We start from the raw sequence: 27,824 nt of genomic DNA, 5'->3' as shown, positions 1-27,824 counted from the left end.
AAATGAAGTAGTCGCCAATGAACCTGGTGATTATCTATGCAAGTAGGGATGCCATCCGAGGTTTGGCCCAGGCCCTTATGGGGACTAGGCTCAGAGCTGGATCAGCGCTAATCAGGAGTGTTTATGTGAACCTATTTCTACCCAGTTAGCTGCCTAAGTTGGGCACAGGTCAGGAACGTGACCCGCAGAAGGGGTGGGGGGTCGTTAAGCCCCTGGATTTCTGTCTCTGCTGCTCCTATGGTTAGGTATCTACTTATCTGCGAGCTTGATAAGTAGAAGTCTAAAATGGATATCAGGCGCCATTTTGAAATCCAAGATGGCAGCCCGGAAATGGTGGGTTGAGCTGATACCATACAATATGGCCGTCTATGGATCGGGCTTGATGAGTAGAAGTCAAAAATCGATATTTGACGCCATTTTGAAATCCAAGATGGCGAACCATGATCCAAGATGGCATCCATAGAATTGTAGTTTGGAGTATGATACCATGCAACATGGGTATCTATCGATCGGGTTTGATGAGTAGAATTCAAAAAAGAATATTCGACGCCATCTTGGAAACCACCGCCATTTCGAAATCCAAGATGGCAAAGCATTATCCAAGATGGCAGCCACAGAATGGTAGTTCGAGGTATGATACCATGCAACATGGGTATCTATCGATCGGGTTTGATGAATAGAAGTCGAAAATCGATATCCGACGCCATTTTTAAATTCAGGATAGCGGACCGTAAAACGGTAAAACATCGGTTTACTATGTAGTATTGCTTTTGCTTCTCAATAACCCGAGTAAATAGTAAAAAATGCATGTTCAAATATAAATTGAATATTTTTATTACCTTTTTCATTATTTCGAACTAACTAAAATGGAACAACGATTCTATATCGAGCTTTCGTCCTTTTCATCCTCTGCTGGCATGTTGATGCCATATCTGATCCTGTGGTATTCCTGCCACTCCTTCGGGTGAGCCTTCTTCCTATGGGCATACATGCTGGCATTCGAGAAGAACATTCTCTCGCAGAACTTACACTTATACAGCGGTTCTTTGGTGTGGGCATTGGCCACGTGTTCCTTCAATGTAACTGGGTGACCATACACCTTTCCGCACAGGTCGCACACACATCTCTGTTTCTTTTGATGCCGCCGTTCAACGTGCTCCTTGAGCGCCAACGAATTAACCGAAACGTGATCGCATTGGTCACATTTGCTCGCTCCGGCAGCGTTGTGTCGAGTCATATGTGCCTTCCACAATCGTAGGTTCTTCTGCCACTTCTTGCAAACGTGGCACTGCTTCTTAAGCTCTTCTGCGGTGAACTCGTGAGTCTGTAGATGCTCAAGAAACGGCGGCTTTCGGGTAAATGTTTTCGAGCAAATTTCACACACATAGACGGTGTTTTTCTCGTGCATATAAACCATGTGATTCTTCAGCGAGGCTTTTCTATTGAAACATCTACTGCAAATTTCGCATATGTGCTTCTCTTCCTTTCGAGCTTTCTCCTTTTGATGGTTCACAATGTGACGGTTGAGTTTATTTTCCGTCGAAAACAGTTTCGGGCACTGATCACACTTCAATGGTTCATTGTTTCGATGGTATCGCTGCTTGTGCGTAATGTAACTTATATTTAACTTGAACGTTTTGTCACAAAGCTCGCATCTGAAAGCTTCGGGATTGAGAACGGCCTGGACGTGTTGAAACAGTACGCCTCGAGCGGTGTATCGCACGCCACAGCACGTTATGTACGGCTTATCATGGACATCAATCATATGGCGACGTATCGAGATGAAATTTTCGAATTTAAGCGAACACTCTTCACAACCGTATGTTAAATGCTGTTTGATAAAACTATCCTCTTCTAGTCTCTTTTGCTCTATTAATTCCCTTTGTTTTGCATCAAGCTTATTCCTAGGTAGTTTCTTGACAACCTGACCTTCTGAAGATTTTTTCTTAATGCTTTTCTTTTTGGTTGAGGACAGTTCTCGTTTACGACCAATCTTTTTGGGAGTTGGAGTCAGTTTTTCAAACACCTGATCGATCGTTAGAGACAGTTTGTTACATTCCTCCGTTACCTCGACGTGATTTCCCCCATCTAATGAGTCCTTCCCTTCCCCTTCGCAATTTCCGTTAGCGATCCCTTCCTCTACGATCTCAATTTCCTCCTGTTTGATGAATATCGAGCTCGGTTCCAACACCAGTTGCTCGTGGTGTTGCCGCACGTCTTCATAGTAGCAATGGAATTGGTCCACCTTCTGCCAGCAGGGCTCACAGATGATGGCCATTTGCAGCGCATCTTCCTAAAATCAGATGTTCCAATATACATACAAGGATTTCAAATCGATGCCGAATTCACTAACCTGGAACCAAAAATGTTTGCAGATAATGTAACTGATGCTAAGCTCTGATTCACGTTTAGTCTCCGATATGAAGTGGAATTTCTCAGATTGTTGACCACACATAAAACACGGCGAACTCTCCATGGCATCCTTCTTACGTCCCAGCTAGATATATTTCTTTAATTTAACTTTAGTTACTTTATTATCACCGCTCAAAATATCAACACTAGAAACTCCAAAGACGCTTTCTCGCACTGCAAAGACGCGATAATGTTGCATCAATGTTTACAAACATGGTCAGATACATCCTCGTGTACACGTATACCTGTCATTCTCTTTACCCGCTTTACCCCCTTCGCCTCCTTCTGCCGTAAGTTTCGTTGCAACACGATGGAGTTGTGATGCACGATACAACATCTTTTTCGTGGTTGAATTCGTATGTTTGTATCAAAACAGTTTCCCTCATTGAAATAAAAATAAAGTTTAGATTGATTTACAGGACAAATTTGATTACAAATTGCTATCCTATCTCGCGTCGTAGCCATGGACAGTAAAACATGTTTTATGTGTGGTCAGAATTCAGCGACATTACACCTAACATCGGATTGTAGAGATGGATCGTCGGACCTTGGCATCGGCCACATTATCTGTCAGCACTTTTGGTTTCAGGTAAGACCGAGTTTTCCACTCATATGTTTAAAATATGTTAGTTTTTTTTTATTTACAAGCTTGAAATATTTGCTATTTTTTTGGATATCTTCTATACTTCAAACGCTACTATGCCTAACTCTGTAAATTCTCCACGTCCGATTTGCCTAGGTAGTTTTAGTCAAGTGTTGGTTATTTTGTGTCGTGAGTATTACCGAGAAATTCGTAAACACCCGAACAGAGCCTCCGAATCAGCAAGATACTGCAGTCCAATGTCTAGTGACCCTTTGATGTACCTCAGAACACGTTTCAGGTACGATCAGTGCTCATCAGTAGGGCAGCTTCGAAACTGTTGCTAAAGAAACTCACAGCTGCCGATAAATTTGGTATATTTTTTCCTTCTAAACCAAATCGTCGATCATTACGCCCAAGTGTTTGACGGAGCGCTTCGATGTGATAGTGGAATCGCCTACACTTACACACTAAGATTAGCTCGGTATTTTCCCCATCTTTTTACTGAGTTCTCAACAGCAGATTTAACTCGGTACGCTCGGTTATTTATTTTGCGGATATTCTGTAAATGAGTTACCGAGCTCAGCTCACAAACTGTCAAAAGTTACTGAAGCACGGTAAATATCGTTACTGGTGAACGGTAAATACGATTACCGAGTGTACCGAAATAAATCTGCTGTTGAAAACTCAGTAAAAAGATGGAAAAAATACTGAACTCAGTGAAAAAATTACTGAGCTGGAACATCTGAATATTAGTGTGTATCACCGCCTACTGCTCAGTTTCCTGTACCTCATCCACTCCTCCACAATCCTGATCGAGTGGTTGGTAGTCAACTCCACTTCTTCGATCGTCTCACCGTAGACTGCGAGCGTAATGTCGTCGGCAAAGCCGACGATCTCCACATCGACTGGCAACTCTAACGTTTAGCTACTTTTGAGGCTGCGGCGGCCACCTGCACCTCGCACTGATGCCGCAGTGCTGTGACGAGCTCTTCCATTTCAGTAACCTCGTCTAGGTCTTTGACCTTCAGGTTCAGCTCTTGTGTGAGAGCGCTCACCTCTACTTCTTCGTCAAGGACCTCTTCCGCCAAACTCTTGTAGGCGGCGCCCTTGCGCTTCTACCTGCGGCTTCCTCTTCTTCTTCTTCCGCTCTACCTTCGTCCAAGGGGGGTTCTCCCCTTGTTCCCATCCTTCCTGGACGGGTCAGCCTTTTCAGGCCCACCCTACCCAGCTTTCCGGTACATCTGGCTGGGGTCCGCCTTGCCGGCATTGCTGTCGACCTTCGGAATTAGTATCTTCCTGGCCTTGCGGGCACCGCCAGACAGCTCCTCACCTGACGACTGCCTCACCCGCTTCTGCGATTGCTTATCACGAGCAGTCGCATCCACCGCACCTTTTGTACTACCTGCGAAAGCGAAGGCCTCCGTCTGGGTAGACTTCGTATCCTTTTCTTCCACAGGTTCCGCCGCTACCGCAGTCTTCGCGAGTATCGCGTGTTCCGTCCATCGTCCATCGACTCACGAAGTCGCAACAAAGCCGTTTTCAGGTCCTTACTAATGTTGGACTTCGTGGACGCAAAGTCGATGATCTTGCCAAGCTGCTTCTCAGCCACCTCGATTGCGGGCAGTTTTTCTCTTTTTTGGTTGATGGCCCTCAACAACCACGCTCCATCCAGTATCTTCACCGGCTGGCTTGCCTGGGGTGGACCGAAGCTCCCACGCTGGAGCTGCGTACGCAGCTTCCCGCACCTACATCTTCACTTCTCCTTAACAGAGACCTCGCCAACCCACTCCTTGCGAAGGGCTTAGCACCGCCACTATCATGATTAAACTTGCGGACGAGTCGCACGGGAAAAAAAGGTCTACCACGCCAGAACCCTACATTAACGCAGTAAGGGTCGTCCATGTGGGGTCCCAAGTACCCCACATACATCTCTGGTGGTTAATTCAGAGACGAGAGAGTAGCAACGAGCGATTGCGTTATTGACAAACACACAGGCTCGAGGCTTGATACGCGAGTTTGCCATTTCATTTTTACTGAAAGTTGCAAACACCGGGATCACAAGGTTTCCTAGAGAGAAATTCCGCTTACGAAAGTAAGGTCCCGTCCTGGAATATCCTTCGGGCTGAACCATATAGATCTTCTATCGCTTCTGTGGCTGAAATATCTAGCCGCTAAGGGGGCTTTATATCGGTCAGGTTCATCATTCGCTCCTCACTTGATCTTAAATAACTACTTACTTGTGATCGATGTACGCGGTCCGCCGACAGCTTCGCTAGGGTCAATGTCTGGTTCTTGCATAGAATCCATCTTCTCCTCTTCTGGGGTCCTAAGTACACAACTCTTTGCTGGCGGTCGTTGTCATCAGCTGACCCGTGCAAGCATGAGGCAAGGTTCCCCAATCCGAGTGATTTTCGGCATCGTCGTTGGCTCCGAAGGCTGATCCACCGATATCGGTAGCCTAAGACGCGTAGGAAGGACCCAGGAAGCTGCTGCAAAGAAAGTTGGAGAAAGAGAAGGTAATGAGTAGTCCAACCTTGTGTGATTAGCCAGAATAATCGTTACTATGACGATTTTGACGTAGAGAATTTTCAGAGGTTAGTGTGAAGCTGTAACAAACTGGTTATCGTTTTCAGTAAAATTCAAAAATTTATAGACAAATTTGTAATCTCAAAAAACTTATTTTAGGAAGATGTCCTCCAATCAGCCACCATCTGTGATCCATGCTGGGACAAAGTGGACCAATTCCACCGCTACTATCAAGAGGTGAAGCAGTACCATGAGCAATTACTGGAATCGAATGCGATTTTCATCAAACAGGAGGAGACTGAGTTCGAGGCTGAAGAAATCGAGCTGTTTGGTGGTGGGATAGATTTACAGCTGGATGATGGGACCCTTTCCGGAAAGGATAGTAAAGTCGAGGTTGAAGAAGCTGCTACCCAATCAGCGATCGAAGATGATCACGTTGATGAGAACTCAACCACTCCCAAAAAAGCTAAAAAACCGTCACTTACTGAACAGAGGCGTCAGGAGGATGCTTTCATCAACCAGCATAGATCCTACAATTGTGACGAATGTCCGGAAAAATTCAAAATTTTCTCTTCGATCCTTCGCCATGTGAGCACCGCGCACGGCCAGTCATCCATCAAGTGCTGCAATATCCGGTTCAGTAGTCGATGCTTCCTGTTGCAGCACGTTCAGGCCGTGATCAATCCCGATGCTTTCAAGTGTGAAATTTGCGGCAAATCGTACCCGTTCCATGAGAGATACATTCGTCACAAACTGCAAGTTCACCCAACAGAAGATCAACTCATATTCAAATGTGATCGTTGCCCGAAAAGCTTTACTTCGCGAAGCTTGCTAAAGCGTCACATAGCGAGACACACCATGCTGGAGAATGAGGAAGCCAAATGCGACGTATGTGGCAAGTGCTTCCGATCGAAGATATCTCTGAGAGATCACAAGGATGCCATTCACGAGAAGAAAGCCAACTACATCTGTGAGATTTGCTCGAAACCGTTTTTGAAGCACCAGGTTTTCCTGGAGCATCGTCAAACTCACGATTTTACCGAGGGGCAGCTGAAACGGCAGTGTCCCATTTGTAAAAAGTGGCAAAAGAATCACCGTAACTGGAAGAAACACATGGATCGACACGAGAGGGCTGGATCGTACAAGTGCGACCAATGCGATCACGTTTCCGTGAATGCGAACGCGCTGAAGCAGCACGTGGAACGGCGACATAGGAGGCAAAAGCTAGCCTGCGATCTGTGCGGGAAGGAGTACTCGGGGGCGGTCACATTGAAGGAGCACATCGCCAATGCCCACACGGGACAACCGTTGTATCAGTGCTCGTTTTGCGACCGGAGCTTCTTCTCCAATGCCAGTATGTACGCGCACAGGAAGAAAGCGCATCCGAAGGAGTGGCAGGAATGTACGAAGGCTAAGTATGGCAATAAGGAAGCCGGAGAAGGGGTGGAGGAATATTTGGGTTAGTATTGAATTGTTTTTCTTCCGGCTCTGGTTTTACTGCTTAAAATTATTACAATAAAGCTGTAACATTTTCTAAGTTGACAAATAGTGGTTCTTTGATCCGAAACGTCAATTGAGCAAGCAGAATACCCTCTTCAAATGAGTGAAATTAGTTTTGTACCTTTTAACTCCATCCTGTTTTGCTTATCCTTTAAAAGATTCGCGTATTTCGAATACCACTTGTAATCTTCCTCGGTGTCAGTGATCCACTGGATCCAGATATGTACTTACTTGATACTTGATGGGCTACAACTCGTAGTGGTGAATCTACGCTAAATGAAGAAATCGCCTCCACTGGTTTCGGTCTAAGTTTACACCACGAAACAGCCGGCTGCTGCTTTGGAAGGTACTCTCCGCATCTCCATAGCTTCTGCAGCGGTTTTGGGATCTATTGATTTCTCGAGCTTAATGCTTGATGCTACCGATCTAGTGTTCGCCATCCCAAAGCGCTGAACTATCTTTTCAATGTAGGCTTCATGATCCAATGAAAGTCGTCCTTCTGTTCGATCTCTGGCGATCCGGTATTGGGAGGCTGGCCGTAGAGCGTTAATAAAATGAACTAATCGGTTTGGCTCTCAGAATAGTAATGAACAAATTTTCTCTTTATTGATAACAGATAACAAAATAGGGTTGCTAAGGTTGCTAGGGTTGCTTGCCGCTACGCGTCACCATCGCCTACTTCCACACTTTGAAGCCCAAATCCTCGTAACACGGCGTCCAGTTTCTCGTTCCATACGCGGCTTGACTGTTCGATGACGTACAGCGCTCTACAGAAACCTGCACACATTCCCAGTTGCCTGATCGAATCCTTCCGATTGATCCATGTACAATTCCTCTCCGACAAGTTCGCTCTGCAAGAAGGCAGTTACCATTCTGCTCCATCTGGGCCACATCGAGGTCAAACTTCACCGTCAACCAATGCTATGAGATAATGAATCGTTGCGTATCATACCACCGGAGAATACACCTCTTCGTAGTCAACGTCGGGTTACTGCGAGCAGTCTTTGACCACCTTGTTTTGCATTGTATCGCTGCTGTATACTTCCTTGATCGTGAATACCCACTTGTTACGAATCGTAAGGCCATTCCTTCGAGAAGGTCGCGGTCAACGTCTATGTTTGATTCTGGCCCAACTAAGTGATTTCTTCCTTCATCGCTTGGATCCACTGGTCCCGATCAGGTCGTCGCATGACCTTGTCATAGGTTTGTGGGTTGTCCTCTATAGTACAGTCAGGTCTTTTTTTTACGCGGTTTTCATTTACGCGGCCGCGTAAATGAAAACTCCATACAAAAAATTAATTCATCGTCTTATTTTTGCATGATTCGTCGAGAAATGGTGAGATTTTTTTACGCGGTTTTTTGAATTTTGAACTGAATTTTATTTTTACGCGGTACGTATCCCCTGCGTAAAAAAAAACCTGAAATCATCACTGGACGTCTCTAACATGGCCATATATATATATATATAGATTTTTATACTCCAGAACTGCTCAAAAGATACTTTTCGCCTGAATCTCGTGATTGTTCGATAGTACAGCTTAATCCTCCTCCTTTTGCTGGTAACCAGGGTCCATCGGAATCTTCGAGCCTTTCGCATCCGATTAGCCAAATCTCGCTGCAAGTTTCGTGATGTACGCTTGCTGATTGATGTGGTACCTATCAGGCTCTTTGATGACCTGGATCCCGACGAAGTGCTTGATGTCACCCATCACGGTCAATTTGAAGCGTTTCCGCAGATGGGCAACTATCTCTTCAAACTCGTCCTCGCAGTTGCAGGCCACCAAAATATCGTCCACATAGATCAGAACGAACGATTGTTCTCCATTGCTCGTCCGGACGTAGAGACACACAACGGCTGATGACTGCACGAATCCAGCTTGCTTGAACACATCGTCGATCGTTTTGTTCCAGACCCGTGCCGCTTGTTTGAGCCCATACCGACTCCGCGTGAGGCGACACACACCGGCGGGGTTGCCGGTCTCATACTTAGGAGGCTGTTTCATGAAGACCTCTTCATTCGACTTACCATAAAAGTAGGCAGTCTTGATGTCCACATGCTTGACGAGTAGATTCCTCTCAGCCGCCACTGTTAGCAACGAACGTAAGGTGACCTACCTGGCCACCGGGGCGACCTCGTCATAGTCGCATCCGAATTTTTGGGAAAAGCCCTAATCTGGCTTTGTACCGCACGACGTTGCCGGTTTGATCCTCCTTGCGCTTGAACACTTGTAACCAACCTTCTTGCGGCCTGCTGGCAACGTGATGATCTCCCACGTACCGCTTTCCATCAGAGAACGGAATTCCTCGTTCATCGCTGTTTTCCAGAATACACTTTCCGGACTGGCCATTGCTTCTTCGTAGCTTCGTTACGTAGTTCAGCATCATCCGAATGCGAAACCATGCCAATCGTTTCGCGGTATCGCTCTGGAGGCATACCCTTGGTTTGACGGATCGATCTCCGGGGAAACGCAGCGCCTTCATCCAGCATCGAATCGTCTGCAGTGTCGTAACCGCCATTTTCGTCGTCCACGTGATCATTATCGCTTTCCAAATCGTCCAACGGTTCTTGATTGACCGCCGGCGTTGCCTCGACTTCGTCTGACCTCGATCCAAGCTCGAAATCAATGACATTTTCCGCTTCCTCCTGATGCCCACTGACGCTGTCGACTTGTTCAAGGCGCTCCTCTCAACGAAATTTGCGTCACGACTGATGACCACTTGTCGATTTGATCGGTCCAAGAAGCGGTATGCTTTGTGGTCCGGCGAGTACCCAACGAACGTTAGCTTCGTCGACGTCGGGCTTAACTTCTTCCTCTTCTGCTTGGGGACGTGGACGTGCGCCGCACTACCGAAGACCTTCAGCTGCTTCACATCCGGCCTCCTTCCATGCCAGTATCAGTAGGTCGGCTCCAGAGGCAGGTTCTCCTCCATTTGGGAAATTGTGCCTCCTATGCCAGTGCTCGAACGGAGTTGTTGGAACCGACTTCGAAGGCAAAATGTTCTGCAAATAAACGGCAGTACTTACCGCCTCAGCCCAGTAGCACTATGGAAGTTTGGCATCGAACAGCATCCACCAGCTCATCTCGACTAGATACCGGTTCTTCCTCTCGTCATTCTGGCGAGAGTAGCTTGCGGTGAATTGAGCTCGAATCCCTTCTTGCCTGTAGAACTTTCTCAGCGCACTTCCGTTATACTCGTCGCCTTGATCGCTCCTGATGACTTTCCGCCGCAAACGTCGGTGTGCACGAGGTCGAGCACAGCATTGGTTTTCCTCTCCACAGATTTCGGAAACGGTTTCCGTCTCATTTTCGCTTTCTGGCAGCAGTCGCATCCCTCTCGCACTCCGCAATCGTACAGCTTCAGTCCATTCATCAGTTTCTTGTAAACCATCTCTTCGAGCGCATTGGTATCGCGATGCCCAAATCGCCGATGCTACACGTGTTGGCAGTCCACGTTGTGGCGGTCCTTCGCAACCATCGTTAATTCTTTCGTTGTTTTCACCTTGTAGAGTCCACCAGTTTTGACCGCGGCTGCGGCTAGTTGGCCACCGACGAGAATCCGGCACCCTACCTCATCGAACTGCGGCGCCTCTCTCAACGAGCTTGGGTACATACAGAGAGGAGGTTAATTTCCAAGCTTGGTACGTAGAGCACGTTGCTTAGGCCCTAGGATAACGGTGGTTGTTTTTCTGATGTAATGGTAACACAACAACCGCCCTGAGCCGACGCCATCCACACTCAGCGAAGTAAACTACCGAATTTCATCAAAATACCTTATGAAATTTAGCCATAACTGTAAAGTATGGGTGTCATAAGAATACTAATGAATACACGTCTAGCTTGTAGAAGGTGATAGAACAGAATGATCTTTTATTACTATACAAATTCATAGATTACTACGATTACCAATATTCCCCGCCTTAATCAGGAATTTGAACTAATCCTAATTCTTTTGCAGCTCCAACGAATTTCACAATCGGGACCGGCTTTGTGAGTACATCTGCCTTCTGGGAATCCGATCCGACATGCTGGAGTTGAATAGTGCCATCGTTCAGCTTTTCTCTTACAAAATGGTGCCGTATGTCTATGTGCTTTGTGCGAGGTGAATAGCCAATTTCCTTATCGGCCAGGCACAACGCGCTGCGGTTATCGCAAGATATTGGAATTGCATCTTGGAAACCGAATAGTTCTCTTCGTAGACCACGCCACCATACAGCTTCTTGTGTTGCTGCAGACAACGCCATGTACTCGGCTTCCATGGTAGACAGCGCCACAGTCGGTTGTTTCTTGCAACTCCATGATATCGATCCGCCTGCACATTGGAACACATATCCTGTTACCGATCGTCTGGTATCCGCATCATTGCCCCAATCTGCATCGCTGTAGCCCTCGAAAAGACTGTCTGGTTTCTTTTGATACACCAGCTTCGTGTTGAGCGTTCCCTTGAGATAGCGCAAAATACGCTTTGCTGCCGTCCAGTGGGGTTCTCCTGGATTGCCACTGAAAGTGCTCACGGAGTTGACTGCATAAGCAATATCGGGCCTCGTGCACTGCGCCAGGAATTGAAGTCCACCAACTAATTGACGAAACGGTACATCCTTCATCTTGTCTTCCTCTTCGGCAGTTTGCGGACCCATAGCTTTTGATAGCTTCTGTGCTGGATCGCAGGGACTCGGACTCGCATTACAGTTAGTCATCCGAAATCGTTGCAGCAGATCTTCAATATACCGCTGCTGATCCAACATAATCGAATTCTTCTCCTGTGTGATTCGCATTCCTAATACTTGCTCGGCTCTTCCTAGGTCTTTCATCCGGAACTTTTTCATTAAACGATCCTTCACGTAGCTGACCCATTCTTGAGTATTTGAAAACAGCAGGAAATCGTCGACATACACAGCAATGATGATAATCTGCTCGCCGTCCATGTGGTAGTAGACACAGGGATCAAAACTGGAACGCTTGAGGCCGATGTCCTTCAGTTCTGCATCTAACTTCCTGTTCCATACGCGACTGGATTGTTTCAGTCCATACAGCGCCTTCCGCAGGCGACAAACCTTGTATCCACATGACCTTCGGGCTGCTCCATATAGATGACATCTTCATCCAACTCTCCTTGCAGGAAAGCTGTTACAGCATCCATTTGGAAGACGTCCAGATCCAGTTGAGCAGCAACTGCCAGAAGATAGCGGATTGTGGCATATCTCACTACCGGAGAGTACGTCTGGTCATAATCCACTCCTTTCTGCTGTGAAAACCCTTTGATCACTAACCGCGCCTTGTAGCGGTCCACCGTTCCGTCCACGTTGGTCTTGATTCTGTAAACCCATTTACACTTCAGGGCTCGTCGTCCAGCTGGTAGGTCGGTCAGCTCCCACGTGTCGTTCAGCTTCAACGCTTCGAGCTCCTCACGCATGGCATCACACCAGGACGTTCGATCATCACGCTGCATAGCCTCTCGATACGATTCGGGTTCACATAAACGGGGTGGGAAAAGGTTTTCAGGAAAAGTACTACACGACAAATCAAAATTTTGGTACTTGCCTGGGATTCGGCGCTCCCTCGCGCTGCGCCTGACCACGCTCGATCGTGTATCTTCTGGTTGCGGAGGGAGCGCAGGCGGTGTAGGCGTCATCGTCACAATCGTGTCGTTTGCACTGTCGTAATCTGTCTCCGCTTCAGTTTCTTCATCGGTGTTGGCAGGTTGTCCTGCCTGGATTGCTTCATCCGCGTCGTCGGTTCGTTCATGCCGTGGTCCAAAATCGTCCGGTTCATGTAGCTGCATCGTCACTCGCTCATGGTCGGGCCCAGCCTGGGTGGCTTCCAGGGGAACCTCCGTCTCACTCAAAAACACCACATCACGACATACTGTCACCTTACCGTTCCGAGGGTTGAAGACACGGTATCCTTTCGTCTGTTCGCTGTATCCAACGAAAACTCCTGCTTCAGATTTTGGGTCCCACTTCTTGCGTTGCACTTTCGGAATGTAGCACATCACCTTCGAACCGAACACTCGTAACTCCGACAGGTTCGGTTTCCTCCCAGTGAATCGTTCCTCGGGGGTTACATCCAGGCCTTTAGTCGGAGATCTGTTGATCAGGAACACGGCCGTGGCTACGGCCTCTGCCCAAAAACGCTTTTCCAGGCCACCATCAAACAGCAGACAACGAGCTTTTTCCACCACCGTACGGTTCATCCTCTCCGCAAGGCCGTTTTGTTCCGGGTTGTACGGAACCGTCTTCTCATGATGGATTCCCGATTCTTGCAGAAACTTCTCCATTTCTTGATTGACATACTCAAGGCCGTTATCCGAACGTAATCGCTTGATCCGTCTTCCCGTCTGTGTTTCAGCAAACGCCTTGAAGCTCTTGAAGCAGTCCAGAACTTGTTGTTTAGATTTGAGAAAGTACACGAAAGTCTTCCGACTGGCATCATCGATGAACGTCAAAAAATACTTGCTCCCACCGATGGACACATTCTCCATTGGGCCACACAAATCGCTGTGGACCAATTCAAGGACATCGCTTGATCTGTTTCCCCGCTTTCTGAATGGTTGACGACTATGCTTTCCTTGAAGACACGTTACACACGTTGGAATGGCGGAGTCCACAAAATCGATGCCTTCTGCTATGGATCGTAGCCGCTTCAAACTATGGCAGTTCAAGTGACCCATTCTTCGATGCCATAACATCATGTCTTCATTCGCTTTTGCTGCACAGGATCTTTGCTCGCCGGACAAGACCAACTTGTAAAGTCCCATACTCTCTCTTCCAGTTGCCACCAGTTCGTTGGACGCAGACCTCACTTCACACGTATCAGCAGTGAATACTACTCTGTACCCACTCTTGCAGATCTTACTCACCGAAAGCAGGTTGATCGCCAGATCCGGAACTTGAAGCACGTTGGAAACGGATAAATCGCACACTTCACTTCCAACGGCCGCCTTCAGCTTGGCGTTTCCAGTGGCAACGACAGATGACACCGCATTGTTTGCCACGTTGATTCGCTGCGAAACTTCTTCCACGCCATCGAGCACCACACCGCCATGGCACATATGAGAGGTTGCGCCGGAATCGAAGATCCAGTCCGGATTTGACTCACCGTTTCTCTGGAACACGCTGAAAGCTGCTTGATGGTTCCCCTTTCTCTCATGCCTCTTTTTCGATTCCTTTGTAGGACACTCAGCTGCATAGTGGCCCATCCGCTGACACTTGAAGCACTTCACGCTTGACTTCTCGGCTGCCTTCTTCCGCTGCTGGCTGATGAACGCACCATCGCTTCCGCTCGACCTTGGGTTGTTGCATACCTTTACGTCCTGAAGAATTTTGGCCTTTATCGCATCCGCCGTCATCCGAGCACCTGACGCCTCAAGGCCCATAATCATCGGCTCGTACGTTTCCGGGAGTCCCATCAGCAGGAGGCTAGCCAGCCATGTGTCGTCGACTTTGAAACCGACCTCCGATAACTTGTGGCTAGTCGACATCAGCTCGTTAACGTACTGCTCCACCGACGAGCATTCCGCCAGGCGAATACTGGTAAGCTTCCGCAGCAGCCCAATTCGTCTCGTCATGCCATCGTCTTGAAAAGCCGCCTTCAGGTTGTTCCACGCTTCCTTGGCCGTTTTTGCTGCCTGCACCAAACTGTAGTTTACGGGTTCGATGCTTAGGCAGATGGTAGCCAATGCCCTGAGCGAGGACGCATCGGCCGGATCTTGATCCCCACGTTCCACGGTGTCCCAGGTACCTTCCCTGATGAGCATCATCTTCGTAGCAAAGGCCCACGACGAATAATTCTCCCGGCCCTTGAGTCGTTCCACCATCGGCATGGAAATACTGCCACTCAATCCGAAACCTCTTGATCCGCCGCTGGAACCGTTTCCTCCGGGCTGGTTCGCCGAATTGCTTCCGTCTCCGACTTGATCCGATCGATGCATTTTCTTACTTCTTGAATTATCTTCGTTTGAAAAAATTTTCACTTATTGATTCCGTTGCTATGGAGCTTGACGCTGGCCCATAACCTAATGAATACACGTCTAGCTTGTAGAAGGTGATAGAACAGAATGATCTTTTATTACTATACAAATTCATAGATTACTACGATTATCAATAAATACCTTATGAAAATTGAACATGCTTATTATGACCTAATTACATAAGATAAACTTATGAAAAGAGCAGAAAAATCACAAAATGATGCAGACTGGAATCGATCCATGAACGTCGAGATCACTGAGCTCGTGCCCAACCCACGCGGCTATCGACGCTCGAGAATATCGTGTTGCTAAATATGTATAAAAGCCAAACTGTGAGTCGATTCTGCGTCATAGACCGACCTTATGAAAATCGTTCTAGCCGTTATGAATTGTTTAAAGGCCATTTCATAAGTTAGACCTTATGATAATCTTAGGTTTATTTGCCTGAGTGCACCTTCGCAATTTTTCCATCTGCCAGGCTGACAGATTTTACGGGGCTTTCGTTGAGATCCTCGAAAAATCCTCGCTCGCCGCACATGTGCCGGGATGCCCCCGAGTCCACAATCCACTCACCTGAATCCGCTTGTCCTCCCGCCATAAGGACGAACGTTACCGCGTCTTCATTGCGTGCAGTTTTTGCTTTCGGCGATCGACCTTCCGACCACTGGAACGGCTCTCGAAGGCCGTCGTCAACGTATCTAAGCAATCGGGCAGGCTCCTCAGCACCAGTGCAACCATCAGCGGTTCACCAAGGTCCAGTCCAGCGCACGACAGCTTACCAAACAGCTCTTCCAGCTCAAACAAATGGTTCTGCATGTCGTCCCCGTCCTTGTACGTTTTGTTGCAGATTTGCTTCAGGACCGCAACCTTCGAGCAGAGGGACGTCTTCTGGTGGTGCTTCTGGATTTTTTCCCATGCTTCCTTGGCCGTCTTCGTATCACGAATCAGGGGGTGTTGCTGGTCCTCTACCAGTAGCACAATCGTCGCTCTTGCTTTGCGGTCACCTCCCTTCCAGACGTCTGTCTCAGGGTCTCCTGGGCTTCATCCTCGATGTACTTCCTTCCATATGTCCTCTCGAGTCAGCAGCATTTCCGCCTTGAATTTTCACACCGAGTAGTTGGAATAGGTTGGAATTATTCAGCATCACAATCGATACCTTGCATCCATCCATTGCGTTTCTAGAAACTTCCACGTTTCGTTTGCTTCGGGCCAACAACGTACAGCTTTCGCTCGATAACTGGGCTTTGTCGACAGTCCAGTAAGCGAGCGCCGCTAGATAACTGGACTGAGATTCCGGAGCCGGAGGCTATTGTTATATTTTGTTTTGTTTACCGATTTGTAAAATGTGAGGTTATATTTCGCTTATTTTTGACAGATAACTGCTTTTTAACTAGACTTTGCCCCAGTTATCGAGCGCCCAGTTAAACATCAGTCCAGTTAAAGAGCAGTCCTGTATTGGGTATTCGAGCGGATGCTGTATTGGGTATTCGGAGGTGTTGGGAAGTTCGACTGAACTGAATGGCGGTTTACTGAAGACTCCGCATGATGTAGCACTACTAGCCGTTTCACGATTCGATTAACGCGGAACTAAGTTTTATAACAAGTCAAACACTTTTTTACACGCAGAATAACTATCCGGATGGCGTAGCCGGCCAAACCGTCAGCGCAATCGCAAAACAAAAATTAGCGCACGCGAAATAAATGTGACAAGCAACACAAAACACGTCTGCATACGGTAAAGCCTACTGCGTTTTTTTTCTGTTTCTTTTCTCATGCTTGGTGCTTTGAAACGAAAAAACAAGAAACAAAATCACCCATTTCCAATAATTATTTATTAAAAACATACACATTTAGCTTTTGCGAAAATTTGCTCTTCTAGGACATCTGCTGCTCATCGATTCCTTCTTCGGCCTCCTTGTTGCCGTACCTGGCCTTGATGTATTCCTGATACTCTTGCGGATGGGTTTTCTTCCTGTGTGTATACATGGTAGCATTGGAGAAGAAGCTCCTATCGCAGTGCTCACACTGATACAACGGTTGTCCCGTGTGGGCATTGGCGATGTGCTCCTTCAGGGTGAGCGCGCGCGAATACTCCTTTCCGCAATGGTCGCAGACATACTTCAGGTTCTTCAGATGGCGCCGTTCAATGTGCACTTTGAGCGCAAACGAGTTGACCGAAACGTGATCGCACTGGTTACATTTGTGCGATCCTTCCGCTTTGTGCCGGCTCAAATGTCTCTTCCAGCTTTTGGGGTTCTTCTGCCACCGCTTGCAAATGGGGCACTGCCTTTTCATCTGGTCTTCGGTAACGTCGTGACACAACCGGTGCTCTAGAAAAAGGCGTCGATTGGCAAATGGTTTCGAGCAAATCTCACAGATGTAGTTGGTAGTCTTTTCGTGAATTACATCTATATGGTCCTTCAGAGCCTTCTTCGTCTGGAAGCATCTGCCACACACGTTGCATTTCGCCCTTTCGTTCTCCAGCGTCTCGTGCAGAGCTATGTGACGCTTGAGTAGAGTTTCTCTGGAGTAAGTTTTCGGACATCGATCGCAGCTGAACACCAGCTGATCTTTTTCCGGATGGGCATCCATCTTGTGACGGAGATATCCTGAGTGCAGGGTGTACGTTTTTTCACAAATTTCGCATTTGAATGCTTCGGGATTGAGCACGGCCTGAACGTGTTGGAACAGTCTAGAACGCGCTCTGTACTGCGCATTGCAGCACCTGATGTATGTCTTATTATGAGACACGACCATATGACGACGGATCGAAGAAAATGTTTCAAATTTTTCAGGACATTCGTCACAGTAGTAGGATTTGTGCTGCTTGATGAACTCATCTTCCTTTTGTCTCTCTAGGGCCAAGGCTAATCTTCGTTGTTGAGCGATCTTCCTTTTGGATAAACTCTTGCCAACTGGACCGGCTTCCGACGACAGCTGGTTACTTTCCTCTTCATTATCACCTTTACTCTCGTCGTTATCCGACTGGTTTTCTTCCCCTTCTTGAATATCTGTAGAATTCTCTAGGAAATCTTCGTTCGCCTCAAATTCGACTTCCTCCTGTTTGATGAATACCGAGTTCGATCCCAGTAAGAATTGCTCATGGTGTAGCTTCACCTCTTGATAGTACCGATGGAATTGGTCCACTTTCTGCCAGCAGGGCTCGCATATAGTGGCAGCCTGCAGGACATCTTCCTAAAATCGAATTTGTTCAGAGTTCATATGTTGACCCAGAATCGATATAAAACATGTGCCCTCTTACCTCGAACCAAAAATGTTGGCAGATAATATAGCTGATGCCGAGTTCCGGTTTGCTTTTTGTGTCTAGCATCAAGTGGAAATTCGCCGTTTTTTGTCCACACATAAAACATGTTGTAATATCCATGACCACTAACTATTTCAGCTATTTATCAAAATGTCTGCTACCGATCTATTTTATTGATACGTTCAGATACAGTTATTTCCATCAGACGTTCTGTTGTGTGTCAAGTCAAGAAGTTGTTATGTTGCATCGATCACGTGCAGCTCCCTGTCATGAAGACAAATTTTTGTAGTAAAACATAAACATCACCCCCAAGTAACAATCTGACAACCAAGTGGTATCCGAACAAGTATTATATCTGTCGTAGGGAATCGCGCTACTTGGGCGGTGGCTTCTATATTCGTCTGTTTTCCACTATAACTCAGTCAAATTTGAACCAATTGACACAACTTTTGGAATGTGGTGAGATAGGTATAGTATCTACCCGTGTACAACATTTCAAGTCAATTGGTTCAAAATTGACTGAGTTATTGTGGAAAACAGACGAATATAGAAGCCACCGCCCAAGTGGCGCGATACCCTATTAACCGCAGCGGCTTTTCTTACAGCCACAACACCGACCGCAGAGAGGAAACTCTTTAAAACCTCTCTGTAGTGGACTGCTGTGTACTGCAGACTTCAAATTCCACTGCTGCTGCTACCTTTGGCTGTGACCATAGTGGGTAAGGTGAGATGCGATCGGATGCGATAAGTTATGAGATGTTTGATAGGCCATAGTGCATGAGGTTTTCAATGAGGGTGCGCATGTTGTTTTCACATCCTTTTTCGCCTATTTCGTGCGCATCAACTACTCGCGTGATTTGATCGATGAAGTCGCTTGTATGTTGAAGCGCTTCTTTGGATGTGGGTAGTGAAATGATCGTTTCATCTATAAGAGCGGAAAGATAAAATGCACCCGCTTTTTGTTTTGCGCGGGCCGTTTTTTTGCTATAACTTAGTCAGTTCTGATCCTGTTGCAATAGCAAAAACAGACCAGTGTACAAGATTGAGATTATTGAATTAATTATTTGAGAAAAGAATGTATAAAATGTAATTATATCCGCGTGACCGATGTCTTTATGTATACACATATTTTTACTTTTCAGACTGGGCTATCTAAGTGTTGATTTCAATTTAAATCAATATGACTGTTATACTGATTTTCGGCATTAAAACATTACTTGATTGTGCTGACCTCGGCAAAAAGAAACAAAAATTCGGCAAGGGTATAGATTTTTTTATTACAAAATTTTCGGCGATATCTACGAGAAAAGATGTCTCTAATAACTACACAATATTTATCATATATTAGGTAAAAGAGTATCAATCGAAATCGATGTCACACTCTTTTCGTTAAGGGATCTAATTTTGCCTGACAAAGAAAAAAGCAGAACCTTTCAATCAGAATCCTTTTTGCAATTAATACCATAAAACCTCAAACTTTCTAACTTGCACATGAATAACATGCACTGAGGAAACGACCATATCAAACATTGATCACTTGATCAATCCCGAACAGAGAAAATGAAATGTTTTCTTATACATGTCGTGTTCTGAAAACAGCTTAGTAAAGAGAAGATACCCAAATCGAATACAGATGTATTTTCAATAGAACTGTATATATTGTATAAGATCCTATTGTACTTCGATCAAAATAAATACCGGCTGGTTCGGGAGACGAGTCAGAAGTTCACTCTGACACATCAAGTTAATGACCCGTGTTTTATTCCCCTTTGGAAAGAATGACAGGATATTACAATACACATATAATAACAAAATTATGCTGTAAAAAAACTTAAACGATTTGATGGAATACCATTTTATATGAAATGAAATATGTTATTTTACATGGCGATCGATAGACAGTATGATAATTTTTTATTACGTCTGGTCCATCAAAATGCAAGTCATGTGAAAAAGCATTGAGTTATGTTTAAAAACAACATATTAACGCATTTTATATTACCTACTAGCATTCCCAACACATTAAATCCGCATTGCTTACACAACGAGCGCAATCATAAAATCCATACCCGACAAGCGTTCTCTTGCGTTCTCTTGCGTTCACATGCGTCGAAGCAGCTCCATCGCATCTCCGCACTCATCACAACTCATCTACTATGTACGGTTCATGCGTTCTGCATATAGTTTCCACAGAGTGTGCTTCGACGCTTATCCGATCTCTTATCTCTTTGCATCGCACCTCACCCACTATGTGCTCAACGTTTTAGTGCGTCCATTCGTATCCACTATCGTCTATCAACTGAACTGAATCCACGATACGTAGCCTTTTTTTTGTTCACTTATGTCGTTCATTCTAGCTCGCTTTCCACTGAGTCGGCCAATCAGTAGGTGCATATTTTTCGCTTCAATCATTCTCTTCTCTGTCTCTATTCCTACATTTCCTCTCACCTCTACTCTACCACTTCAAGAGCACAACTGTCCTTTCTACTCGCCAGTTTACTTGGATTTCCAACAAGTCTGTCCTTCTGCCAGACTGCATCTTTTGAACAAGAGCAAAACTGTTCTTTCACTCGCCAGTTTGCTTTGATTTCCAGCTACATAGTCTGTTCTTCCGCCAGACTGCTTCCTTTCAACAAGAGCAAAACTGTCCTTTCTACTCGCCAGTTTGCTTTGATTTCCAGCAGGTATGTCCTTCCGCCAGACTGCATCTTTTGTACAAGAGAAAAACTGTCCTTTCACTCGCCAGTTTGCTTTGATTTCCAGCAAGTCTGTCCTTCCTTCAGACTGCTTTCTTTCAACAAGAGTAAAACTGTTTCATCACTAGCCAGTTTACTTTGATTTCCAGCTACAGTCTGTTCTTCCGCCAGATTGCTTTCGTTCAGCAAGAGCAAAACTCTCCTTCCACTTGCCAGTTTGCTTTGATTTTCAACAGATATGTCCTTCCGCCAGACTGCATCTTTTGAACAAGAGAAGAACTGTCCTTTCACTCGCCAGTTTGCTTCAATTTCCAGCAAGTCTGTCCTTCCTTCAGACTGCTTCCTTTCAACAAGAGCAAAACGGTTTCATCACTCGCCAGTTTGCTTTAATTTCCAGCAAATCTGTCCTTCCTTCAGACTGCTTCTTTTCAACAAGAGCAAAACGGTTTCATCACTCGCCAGTTTGCTTTGATTTCCAGCTAGCATATCCTTCCGCCAGACTGCATAATCTTGAACAAATCAACTGTTCTAGTCATGCAAGTTTTAGATGAATTTCAGGGAACCACAAATCACTCAGTTGTAAGTTCCCTTACCTTCGAATCATGTCATTCTTACATGAAAAAATGTATGATGGACGGAAACCATATTATATGTTTTCAGGTAATAGAGATGTGAAGACTTTTCGGCGTGTATCAAGTTATTTGTTCCAAAGAGAAGTTGTTTTGATACAAACATACAAATTCGACCCACGAAAAAGATGTTGCATCACGCACCACAGCGACAAACATTGCAAACAAGGTTGCAAATGCGATAATATCGACAATGATTTTTCTTAAGGCTCAATTGAGAATTGCAAATGTTCCAGAAATAAAAAAGCACTTTTTCACAGAATGATCCACAAATCGGAGAAAATAAGAATGTCCGATTGTTTATTTAGTCAATTATGACAATCGGACACGCTGGTTTTGTTCGCTTTTTCATCATTCTGGAGAAAAGTGCTTTTTCAGTTTTGGATAATATGCGATTCTCATTTGAGCCTTAAGGGCCTAACTGACTTGATCGATTTCTCTTCGTCGACTCTCTCTTGCGCTAATAACTTGATCAAAACAAACAAAATCATTATTCTTTTTGTTTCTAGAGCAAGATGTAGTCGTCGTCTTCGCATTTCAACCAAAATATCTTTGGAAAACTTAATACACATTCTGTGATATCATAAAGAGAGGATCGATGAAGAGAACTCGAAAATGTCAGTTAGGCCCAAATGAAAAATCAGTGTCGATATGTTGCCTTTTGTCGATGTACAATGCAACACTTGCATTTTCTTCGGAAAGCAAGTTATAATAGGTGATAATTAAAGCCAGTCAATCCATTTTTAAGAAACATCCACTCAGTCTGGTCAAGGAACTAAAAGCAAACATGAACTCGTATTACAATAGTGAAATGTGTTTTCTTTGCAACTCTAAACCCGTAAATCACCATTGGCCACCAAATTCCGAAGCAGATTCCAAATCCAACATCCATCGCATCATTTGTATGCATTTTTGGTTTCAGGTAAGTCCTATGATGTTCTATAGACGTTTCGTACATAATCTTAAAAACAACATATCGAAACATGTAAGAGATTCAAATGAGATTACCTTTTTATCAAAGAATCTGAAATCTCATGAAGCATCATGCTAGGCATCATTTTATTTGACAATATTAAATTAATAAGCAACTGTTTTTCAAGACATTTGTAATGTTCATCCAATTGTTTGCAATAATGTTCATCAAATCGTTAGAGTTGTCCTAGTTTAAATTGCCCGGTTCAAATGTACCCTGGACTTCCAGGCACTTGTGGGCTTCCGACTGTGAAACCAGAACAAAAACAAGTTTAAAGTAGATCTACCCAAGGATCTACCTCAATCAATTTTTTGAAGTAGACAATACAAGAACATGACAGCAAAGCACTCTCATAAGAATATTTAGATCATAGTAACCTGTAATTAACGAGTCTGGAAAGAGGAGAAACGTCAAAATTGGAACAGCCGATTTGCTGTCATCCCCATAGTTCCAATCGAGCAGGAGACCTGTCAAAACGACCAGGATTCGCCACTTTGGTATACTCGAGACACTTTACCTGTAATTATCTCGTACTGCATAAAACTTAGTCCTCTCTCTGTGCAACTTTGACATCAAAGGTACCCCTCCTGAAACAAATGTGTGAGAAACGGTACAGCGATGGTGAGGATATAGAACGACATATCATTGAGATGGAGGACCTGTTCGAGCGGTTGACTTTGGCAGCCCAAGATTTGGATGAAAATCTGCAAGTTGCAATGGTGCTTCGAAGCCTTCCGGAGTCGTTCAATACACTCACCACTGCTCGGAGAGTAGATGCAACGACGAGCGAAACTAAACAAGTCCAAAACGTGGCAAATAGGGCCCATATAGCCGAGGCGGTAAACGCACGGGTATTCAGCATGATCATGCTGAGGGTGACGGGTTCGATTCCCGGTCGGTCCAGGATCTTTTCGTAAAGGAAATTTCCTTGACTTCCTTGGGCATAGAGTATCTTCATGCCTGCCACACGATATACACATGCAAAATGATCATTGGCAGAGGAAGCTCTCAGTTAATAACTGTGGAAGTGCTCATAGAACACTAAGCTGATAAGCAGGCTTTGTCCCAGTGAGGACGTTACGCCAAGAAGAGAGAGGAGAGGTGCCCAACGAGTCTTTGCTGATGGCTGGCGCGGACAGGACGGAATCCGTGTGTAAGTACTGCCTGAAGCCCGGCCATAATTATGAGGCGTCGGAGGAACAGTGGATCATCGAGTTTTGTGGTGAGCCAATTCCAGTTTTCTGTAGCTCATCCACTCCTCCGCAACTGCCAACGAGGTGGCGCAGTAAATTCTACTTCTTCGACCGATTCATCGTAGACCTCCAGCGTAATATCGTCAGCAAAGCCGACGATGGTCTCTGGGAGTATTAACTTGAACACCTCGTCGTACATGACATACCATAACACCGGACACAGGATGGAACCTTGCGGGACTTCTGAGGTTATGTATACACTTCCGATCTACCTCCGTGTAACTTGCGAGACTCTCGTACAGGTACCCGGGTATCTCCAGATGCAAGAGCGCATCGGCAATAGCTGGCCAACTGGGTTCCGTACACTCAGAGTCACTACTGCACAGTAGCGAATCCCCCTTCTCTTACGCTCAAGAAGTGCTTTCCTGGCGGTTTTTGTAACCGACAGGATAGCGTCTACGGTCGACCTCCCCTTCCGGAAGCCGAACTGGCTGCTCGAGAGACCATTTTCATCCTTAGTGTACCTCAACATTCTATTGAGGATGATCTTTTCGAGCACCTTCCCCGCCGTGTTGATCAAGCATATTGATCTGTATGCCGGCGGGTCTACCGATGGTTTCTCCGTCTTTAGCAATAGAACCAAGCTCTGACTCTTCCTTTCTTCTGGGGAAACTCCTCGTCCAGGCATTTCTGTATAGCAGACCTGAACATCTCGGGGACCTCTACAATAGCTACTTTTAAGGCCAGGTTCGGAACTCCTATCGGACCTGGGGCCTTACCTACGCTAAGGGATTTCGCTATCCCCGCAAGTTCCACATCGGTGACCCTATCCTCATCGCCACCCACAGTCCCTGGAAGGAGACTAAAAACTAGGATCATGACGCGGAAAAAGCCGCTCGATGATCCCCTCCAACGTCTCTGGAGATTGTTTTGTAGGAGCCATTACACTCGTCTGGGCCAACACGACCCTGTGGGCATCACCCCTCGAGATCGTATTTGTACTCTGTCTTCTCGATTTTGAGGTGGTCGCAGTGTGTAGGCATCATCTGCTTCCCAATTCGAACTACTTGTTAGGTCAGGAATACAAAAAGTAACGTCGATGATCGACTCCAGTCCATTTCGGTCAAAAGTACTTTTGGTACAGATATTGTACATTGCGAACAATCTCGCTTGTTTGCTTTCCTATTCAACGAACCAGGCATTGAGGTTACTTGCTATCACCACCGGCCTTCACCTTGGAACCTCAGCCGTCATACATCTCTGCTCGATTTGTCACCGCAGAGGCGCATAGCATCTGCAGAAGAAGAAATCGATGACTTTGGCGACCACGAAGCCCTCGTAAGATGCAAACACCCTCTCCTGGAAGGGGTGTTTATCCGTTGTCCATATCGCCGCTATTTTGGACCCAGCCGCGACCCAATTGCCGTTACCGGCGGGTACTCGGCATGAGTTCGCTATGCTGGCGATATTCGTTTAGAACACCAGAAGCAAGCCTCCGGCGGCTCTTGTATGCCCAGCAAACAGCCCTTCTTCAGCTTCCCCAACTTGAAGAACTTATTTGCGTCCGCCACAGGTAGATGAACGAAGGCCACGTTATTGACCTTTAGAGTAGCATCCGCTAGAGATTGAGGATCATCTTGCCGATACAAGTACCTCGAATGCTGCATACATGGGCTGCAAGGTCCGTGAGCTTCACATCGGGTTTAAAAACCTCCTTGCCTAGCGAGCGCCACCTGATAGTTCCTCCCCTAACGGCTACCTGCCTCCCATGCTTCTGCAATTTCTTGTCGTAAACGATAATCGCATCTGATGTACCCTTCGACCTTCCCGCGAATACGAAGTTCTTAGTCTGGGTAGACTTCGGCACTTTCAGCTTCACGGCTTCTGCTGCTGCCGCAGTTGCCATGAGTTCTTCATGGACCTACTTGGCCACCTGGTCCGATTTTGGTGACACTTTGGTGTCTCTTCCCGCAACACAGAGTTTCCTCGTCTATTACAACAGCTCTCAATCTGAAGTGATTTCAAGTGATCTGAAATATTTTAATCCTTAACAGAAGTTCTCTCATTACAGGAGCACGATCTACTAGATGTCTTAGTCTGCGAGATATGCTGCGACAAGGTGAATCAATTCCATCGTTTCTACCAGGAAGTGAGAGAACTTCACGACCGGTGGAAAATCCAGGAACCACCGCCCCTTGTGGTTATCAAACAGGAGCAGGAGCTTGACATCGAGGACGAGTATCCGATCGAGGAGACTGAGGAGTATGCGGTTACTGCCGAGGGCGTAAAACTGGAGGTTGCAGCTATCGAAACCGAAGTAAGTAATGAGCCTTTATTAGCCCCGCTACAAATTTAGTTTTTTTTCCTTTCAAAGTGCTTTGTGCTTATCGGTAGAACTATTCCAGGAAACCTCCGAAGAAACCGTTGACCAGAAGTCGGAGGATCAAAAGTCGGGGGACCGAAAGGCGCACCGATTTCGAAGGACGTTGAAAACACGCTCCCGAAAGGCAGAGGACGACGTCATCCAAAGGCACACGAAGTACGCGTGCGAAGACTGCGACGGCCTCCAGTTCGACAGCTTCTGCACGGCCATCCGGCACCGAATTCGGTCGCACCGGCAGGCTTCGGTCAAGTGCTGCGGTCGACAGTACTCGACACGTGCCAAGCTGTACCGGCACGCGTTGAATCCGGGGCCGTTCAAGTGCGATCAGTGCACCAGGGTGTTTAAGTTTTTCACCGGTTACCTGCGCCACAAAAAAGACCAACACACGGACGAGAGCGAACTGATCTTCAAGTGTCAACACTGTCCGGAAAGTTTCGCCCAAGAAGAGAAGCTGAAGCGCCATCTGGAGGACAACCATGAGCCGAAAAAGTGCGATGCCTGTGGGAAGCAGTTCCGAAATAGGATTGGCTTGACCCGACATACGGTAGCCGTCCACAGGGATCCAAACAATTACGTTTGCCAGATTTGTTCTAAGGGCTTCTATAGGCGGAAGGTGTTTATGGAACACCAGAAGACGCACGAACTGACGCCGGACGAGTTGAAGGAACAGTGTAAGATTTGTGGCAAGTGGCTGAAGAATCATTCTACGTGGCTGAAGCACGTGCAGTGGCATCAATACAAAGGCCAGCACCATTGTGACCAGTGCGACTACGTGTCGGACAATTTACTATCCCTGAAGGCGCACAAGAGACGACGTCATGGTACGGAGAAGAAAGAACATCGCTGCGAGTTTTGCGGAAAGGCATTTGCGTTGGCGTTATCGTTGAAGGAACACGTGGCGAGTGCCCACACGGGAGAACCGCTGTACAAGTGCCAGTACTGTGAGAATGAGTTCTTTTGCAATTCTGCTATGTACGCGCACCGGAAGAAGGATCACCCGCGGGAGTGGTTGCAGAACCACGCATCGCAATCTAGACGTAAGGCCCGCCCTCCTGTTATAGTAGATGTAGAGGCCAGCCCTCCCTTCAAGCTTCCAATGAGACCCAGTGATTAATAGAAATTTCAGGTGTTTTAGCAAACGGTTTCGATCAATCATCTGCGATGACATCCTTAGGCATTTGAAAGTTCCCAAACCAACGGTGAACCTTCAATTCCGGTTTGCAGCTATTACATGTTGTGGTAACGTGAGGTCGCCATTTACGGCATTCAAAGAGCACATGCTCCGCGGTCTCGTCGCAGTCTGCACACTCCGGACACGTAGGAGAGCCTACGTGTCCGAATCTGTGCAGATACCACCTAAGTACCCATGGCCTGACAGAAATTGTGTCAAGTGAAAATTCACCTCGCCATGGGGCCTGCTCATCTACTTGGACACGCTCGGTATGGGCCTGTGTGTCCATCTACCTTTGTTGGAGGGTGACCAATCCCTCTGCCATTTTAACATCGACGATGTTCTGGCAATCCGTCTCGCGCCTCTTATGCCGCGTCTCGCGAAGCACTTCTCGTCCTCTGACACCACAAGTGGTATGGGCTTCATACCCGCCAGCACGCATACCGCGCCCTTTGACACCGTACGGTATGCGCTGATGACGCTAAATGCCTAACAGTGTCTAATGCCTAACTTCCTCCGTGCTGG

At 46.4% G+C, this 27,824-nt stretch overlaps 4 protein-coding genes across 5 annotated transcripts; 2 read left to right on the top strand and 2 right to left on the bottom strand.

Annotated features, from left to right (window-relative positions):
• Nucleotides 1-812: 812 nt before the first annotated feature.
• LOC109404719 (transcription factor grauzone-like) lies at nt 813-2,626 on the bottom strand. Its single transcript, XM_019677641.3, has 2 exons — nt 2,354-2,626; nt 813-2,293 (listed from the first exon to the last, which is right to left on the bottom strand). Exons 1-2 carry the CDS (start codon nt 2,474-2,476, stop codon nt 881-883), a joined length of 1,536 nt encoding a protein of 511 aa, XP_019533186.3. The 5' UTR covers nt 2,477-2,626; the 3' UTR covers nt 813-880.
• A 114-nt stretch (nt 2,627-2,740) lies between these two features.
• Nucleotides 2,741-7,058, top strand: LOC115269069 (transcription factor grauzone-like). Of its 2 annotated transcripts, XM_062844778.1 has the most exons (3): nt 2,758-2,772; nt 2,832-3,001; nt 5,681-7,058. In XM_062844778.1, exons 2-3 carry the CDS (start codon nt 2,876-2,878, stop codon nt 6,983-6,985), a joined length of 1,431 nt encoding a protein of 476 aa, XP_062700762.1. In that variant the 5' UTR covers nt 2,758-2,772; nt 2,832-2,875; the 3' UTR covers nt 6,986-7,058. The 2 variants fall into 2 exon arrangements, with proteins under 2 accessions (XP_029733247.2, XP_062700762.1); XM_029877387.2 differs by having other exon boundaries at nt 2,741-3,001.
• A 9,741-nt stretch (nt 7,059-16,799) lies between these two features.
• On the bottom strand, nt 16,800-18,530 carry LOC109410326 (transcription factor grauzone-like). The gene is made up of 2 exons (XM_019683876.3): nt 18,252-18,530; nt 16,800-18,184 (listed from the first exon to the last, which is right to left on the bottom strand). The coding sequence occupies exons 1-2, from the start codon at nt 18,372-18,374 to the stop codon at nt 16,865-16,867; spliced, it is 1,443 nt and encodes a 480-aa protein (XP_019539421.2). The 5' UTR covers nt 18,375-18,530; the 3' UTR covers nt 16,800-16,864.
• A 3,461-nt stretch (nt 18,531-21,991) lies between these two features.
• On the top strand, nt 21,992-27,257 carry LOC109410352 (zinc finger protein 135). Its single transcript, XM_029877520.2, has 3 exons — nt 21,992-22,501; nt 25,817-26,062; nt 26,151-27,257. The coding sequence occupies exons 1-3, from the start codon at nt 22,367-22,369 to the stop codon at nt 27,240-27,242; spliced, it is 1,473 nt and encodes a 490-aa protein (XP_029733380.1). The 5' UTR covers nt 21,992-22,366; the 3' UTR covers nt 27,243-27,257.
• Nucleotides 27,258-27,824: the final 567 nt, after the last annotated feature.

The sequence above is a fragment of the Aedes albopictus genome, chromosome 1 (assembly GCF_035046485.1).
Source record: "Aedes albopictus strain Foshan chromosome 1, AalbF5, whole genome shotgun sequence".
Lineage (NCBI taxonomy): Eukaryota > Metazoa > Arthropoda > Insecta > Diptera > Culicidae > Aedes > Aedes albopictus.
The sequence above is the reverse complement of the archived record's forward strand: the minus strand, read 5'-3'. Positions and strand labels throughout refer to the sequence as shown.

Bases quoted from the DNA above. Each gene is read 5' to 3' on its own strand.
- LOC109404719 (XM_019677641.3), bottom strand. From the start codon at position 2,476: ATGGAGAGTTCGCCGTGTTTTATGTGTGGTCAACAATCTGAGAAATTC. The intron at 2,294-2,353 runs GTTAGTGAATTC...ATCTGATTTTAG, and splicing joins GCAAACATTTTTGGTTCCAG to GAAGATGCGCTGCAAATGGC.
- LOC115269069 (XM_029877387.2), top strand. From the start codon at position 2,876: ATGGACAGTAAAACATGTTTTATGTGTGGTCAGAATTCAGCGACATTA. The intron at 3,002-5,680 runs GTAAGACCGAGT...AACTTATTTTAG, and splicing joins GTCAGCACTTTTGGTTTCAG to GAAGATGTCCTCCAATCAGC.
- LOC109410326 (XM_019683876.3), bottom strand. From the start codon at position 18,374: ATGGATATTACAACATGTTTTATGTGTGGACAAAAAACGGCGAATTTC. The intron at 18,185-18,251 runs GTAAGAGGGCAC...ATTCGATTTTAG, and splicing joins GCCAACATTTTTGGTTCGAG to GAAGATGTCCTGCAGGCTGC.
- LOC109410352 (XM_029877520.2), top strand. From the start codon at position 22,367: ATGAACTCGTATTACAATAGTGAAATGTGTTTTCTTTGCAACTCTAAA. The intron at 22,502-25,816 runs GTAAGTCCTATG...CTCTCATTACAG, and splicing joins GTATGCATTTTTGGTTTCAG to GAGCACGATCTACTAGATGT. The intron at 26,063-26,150 runs GTAAGTAATGAG...GAACTATTCCAG, and splicing joins TTGCAGCTATCGAAACCGAA to GAAACCTCCGAAGAAACCGT.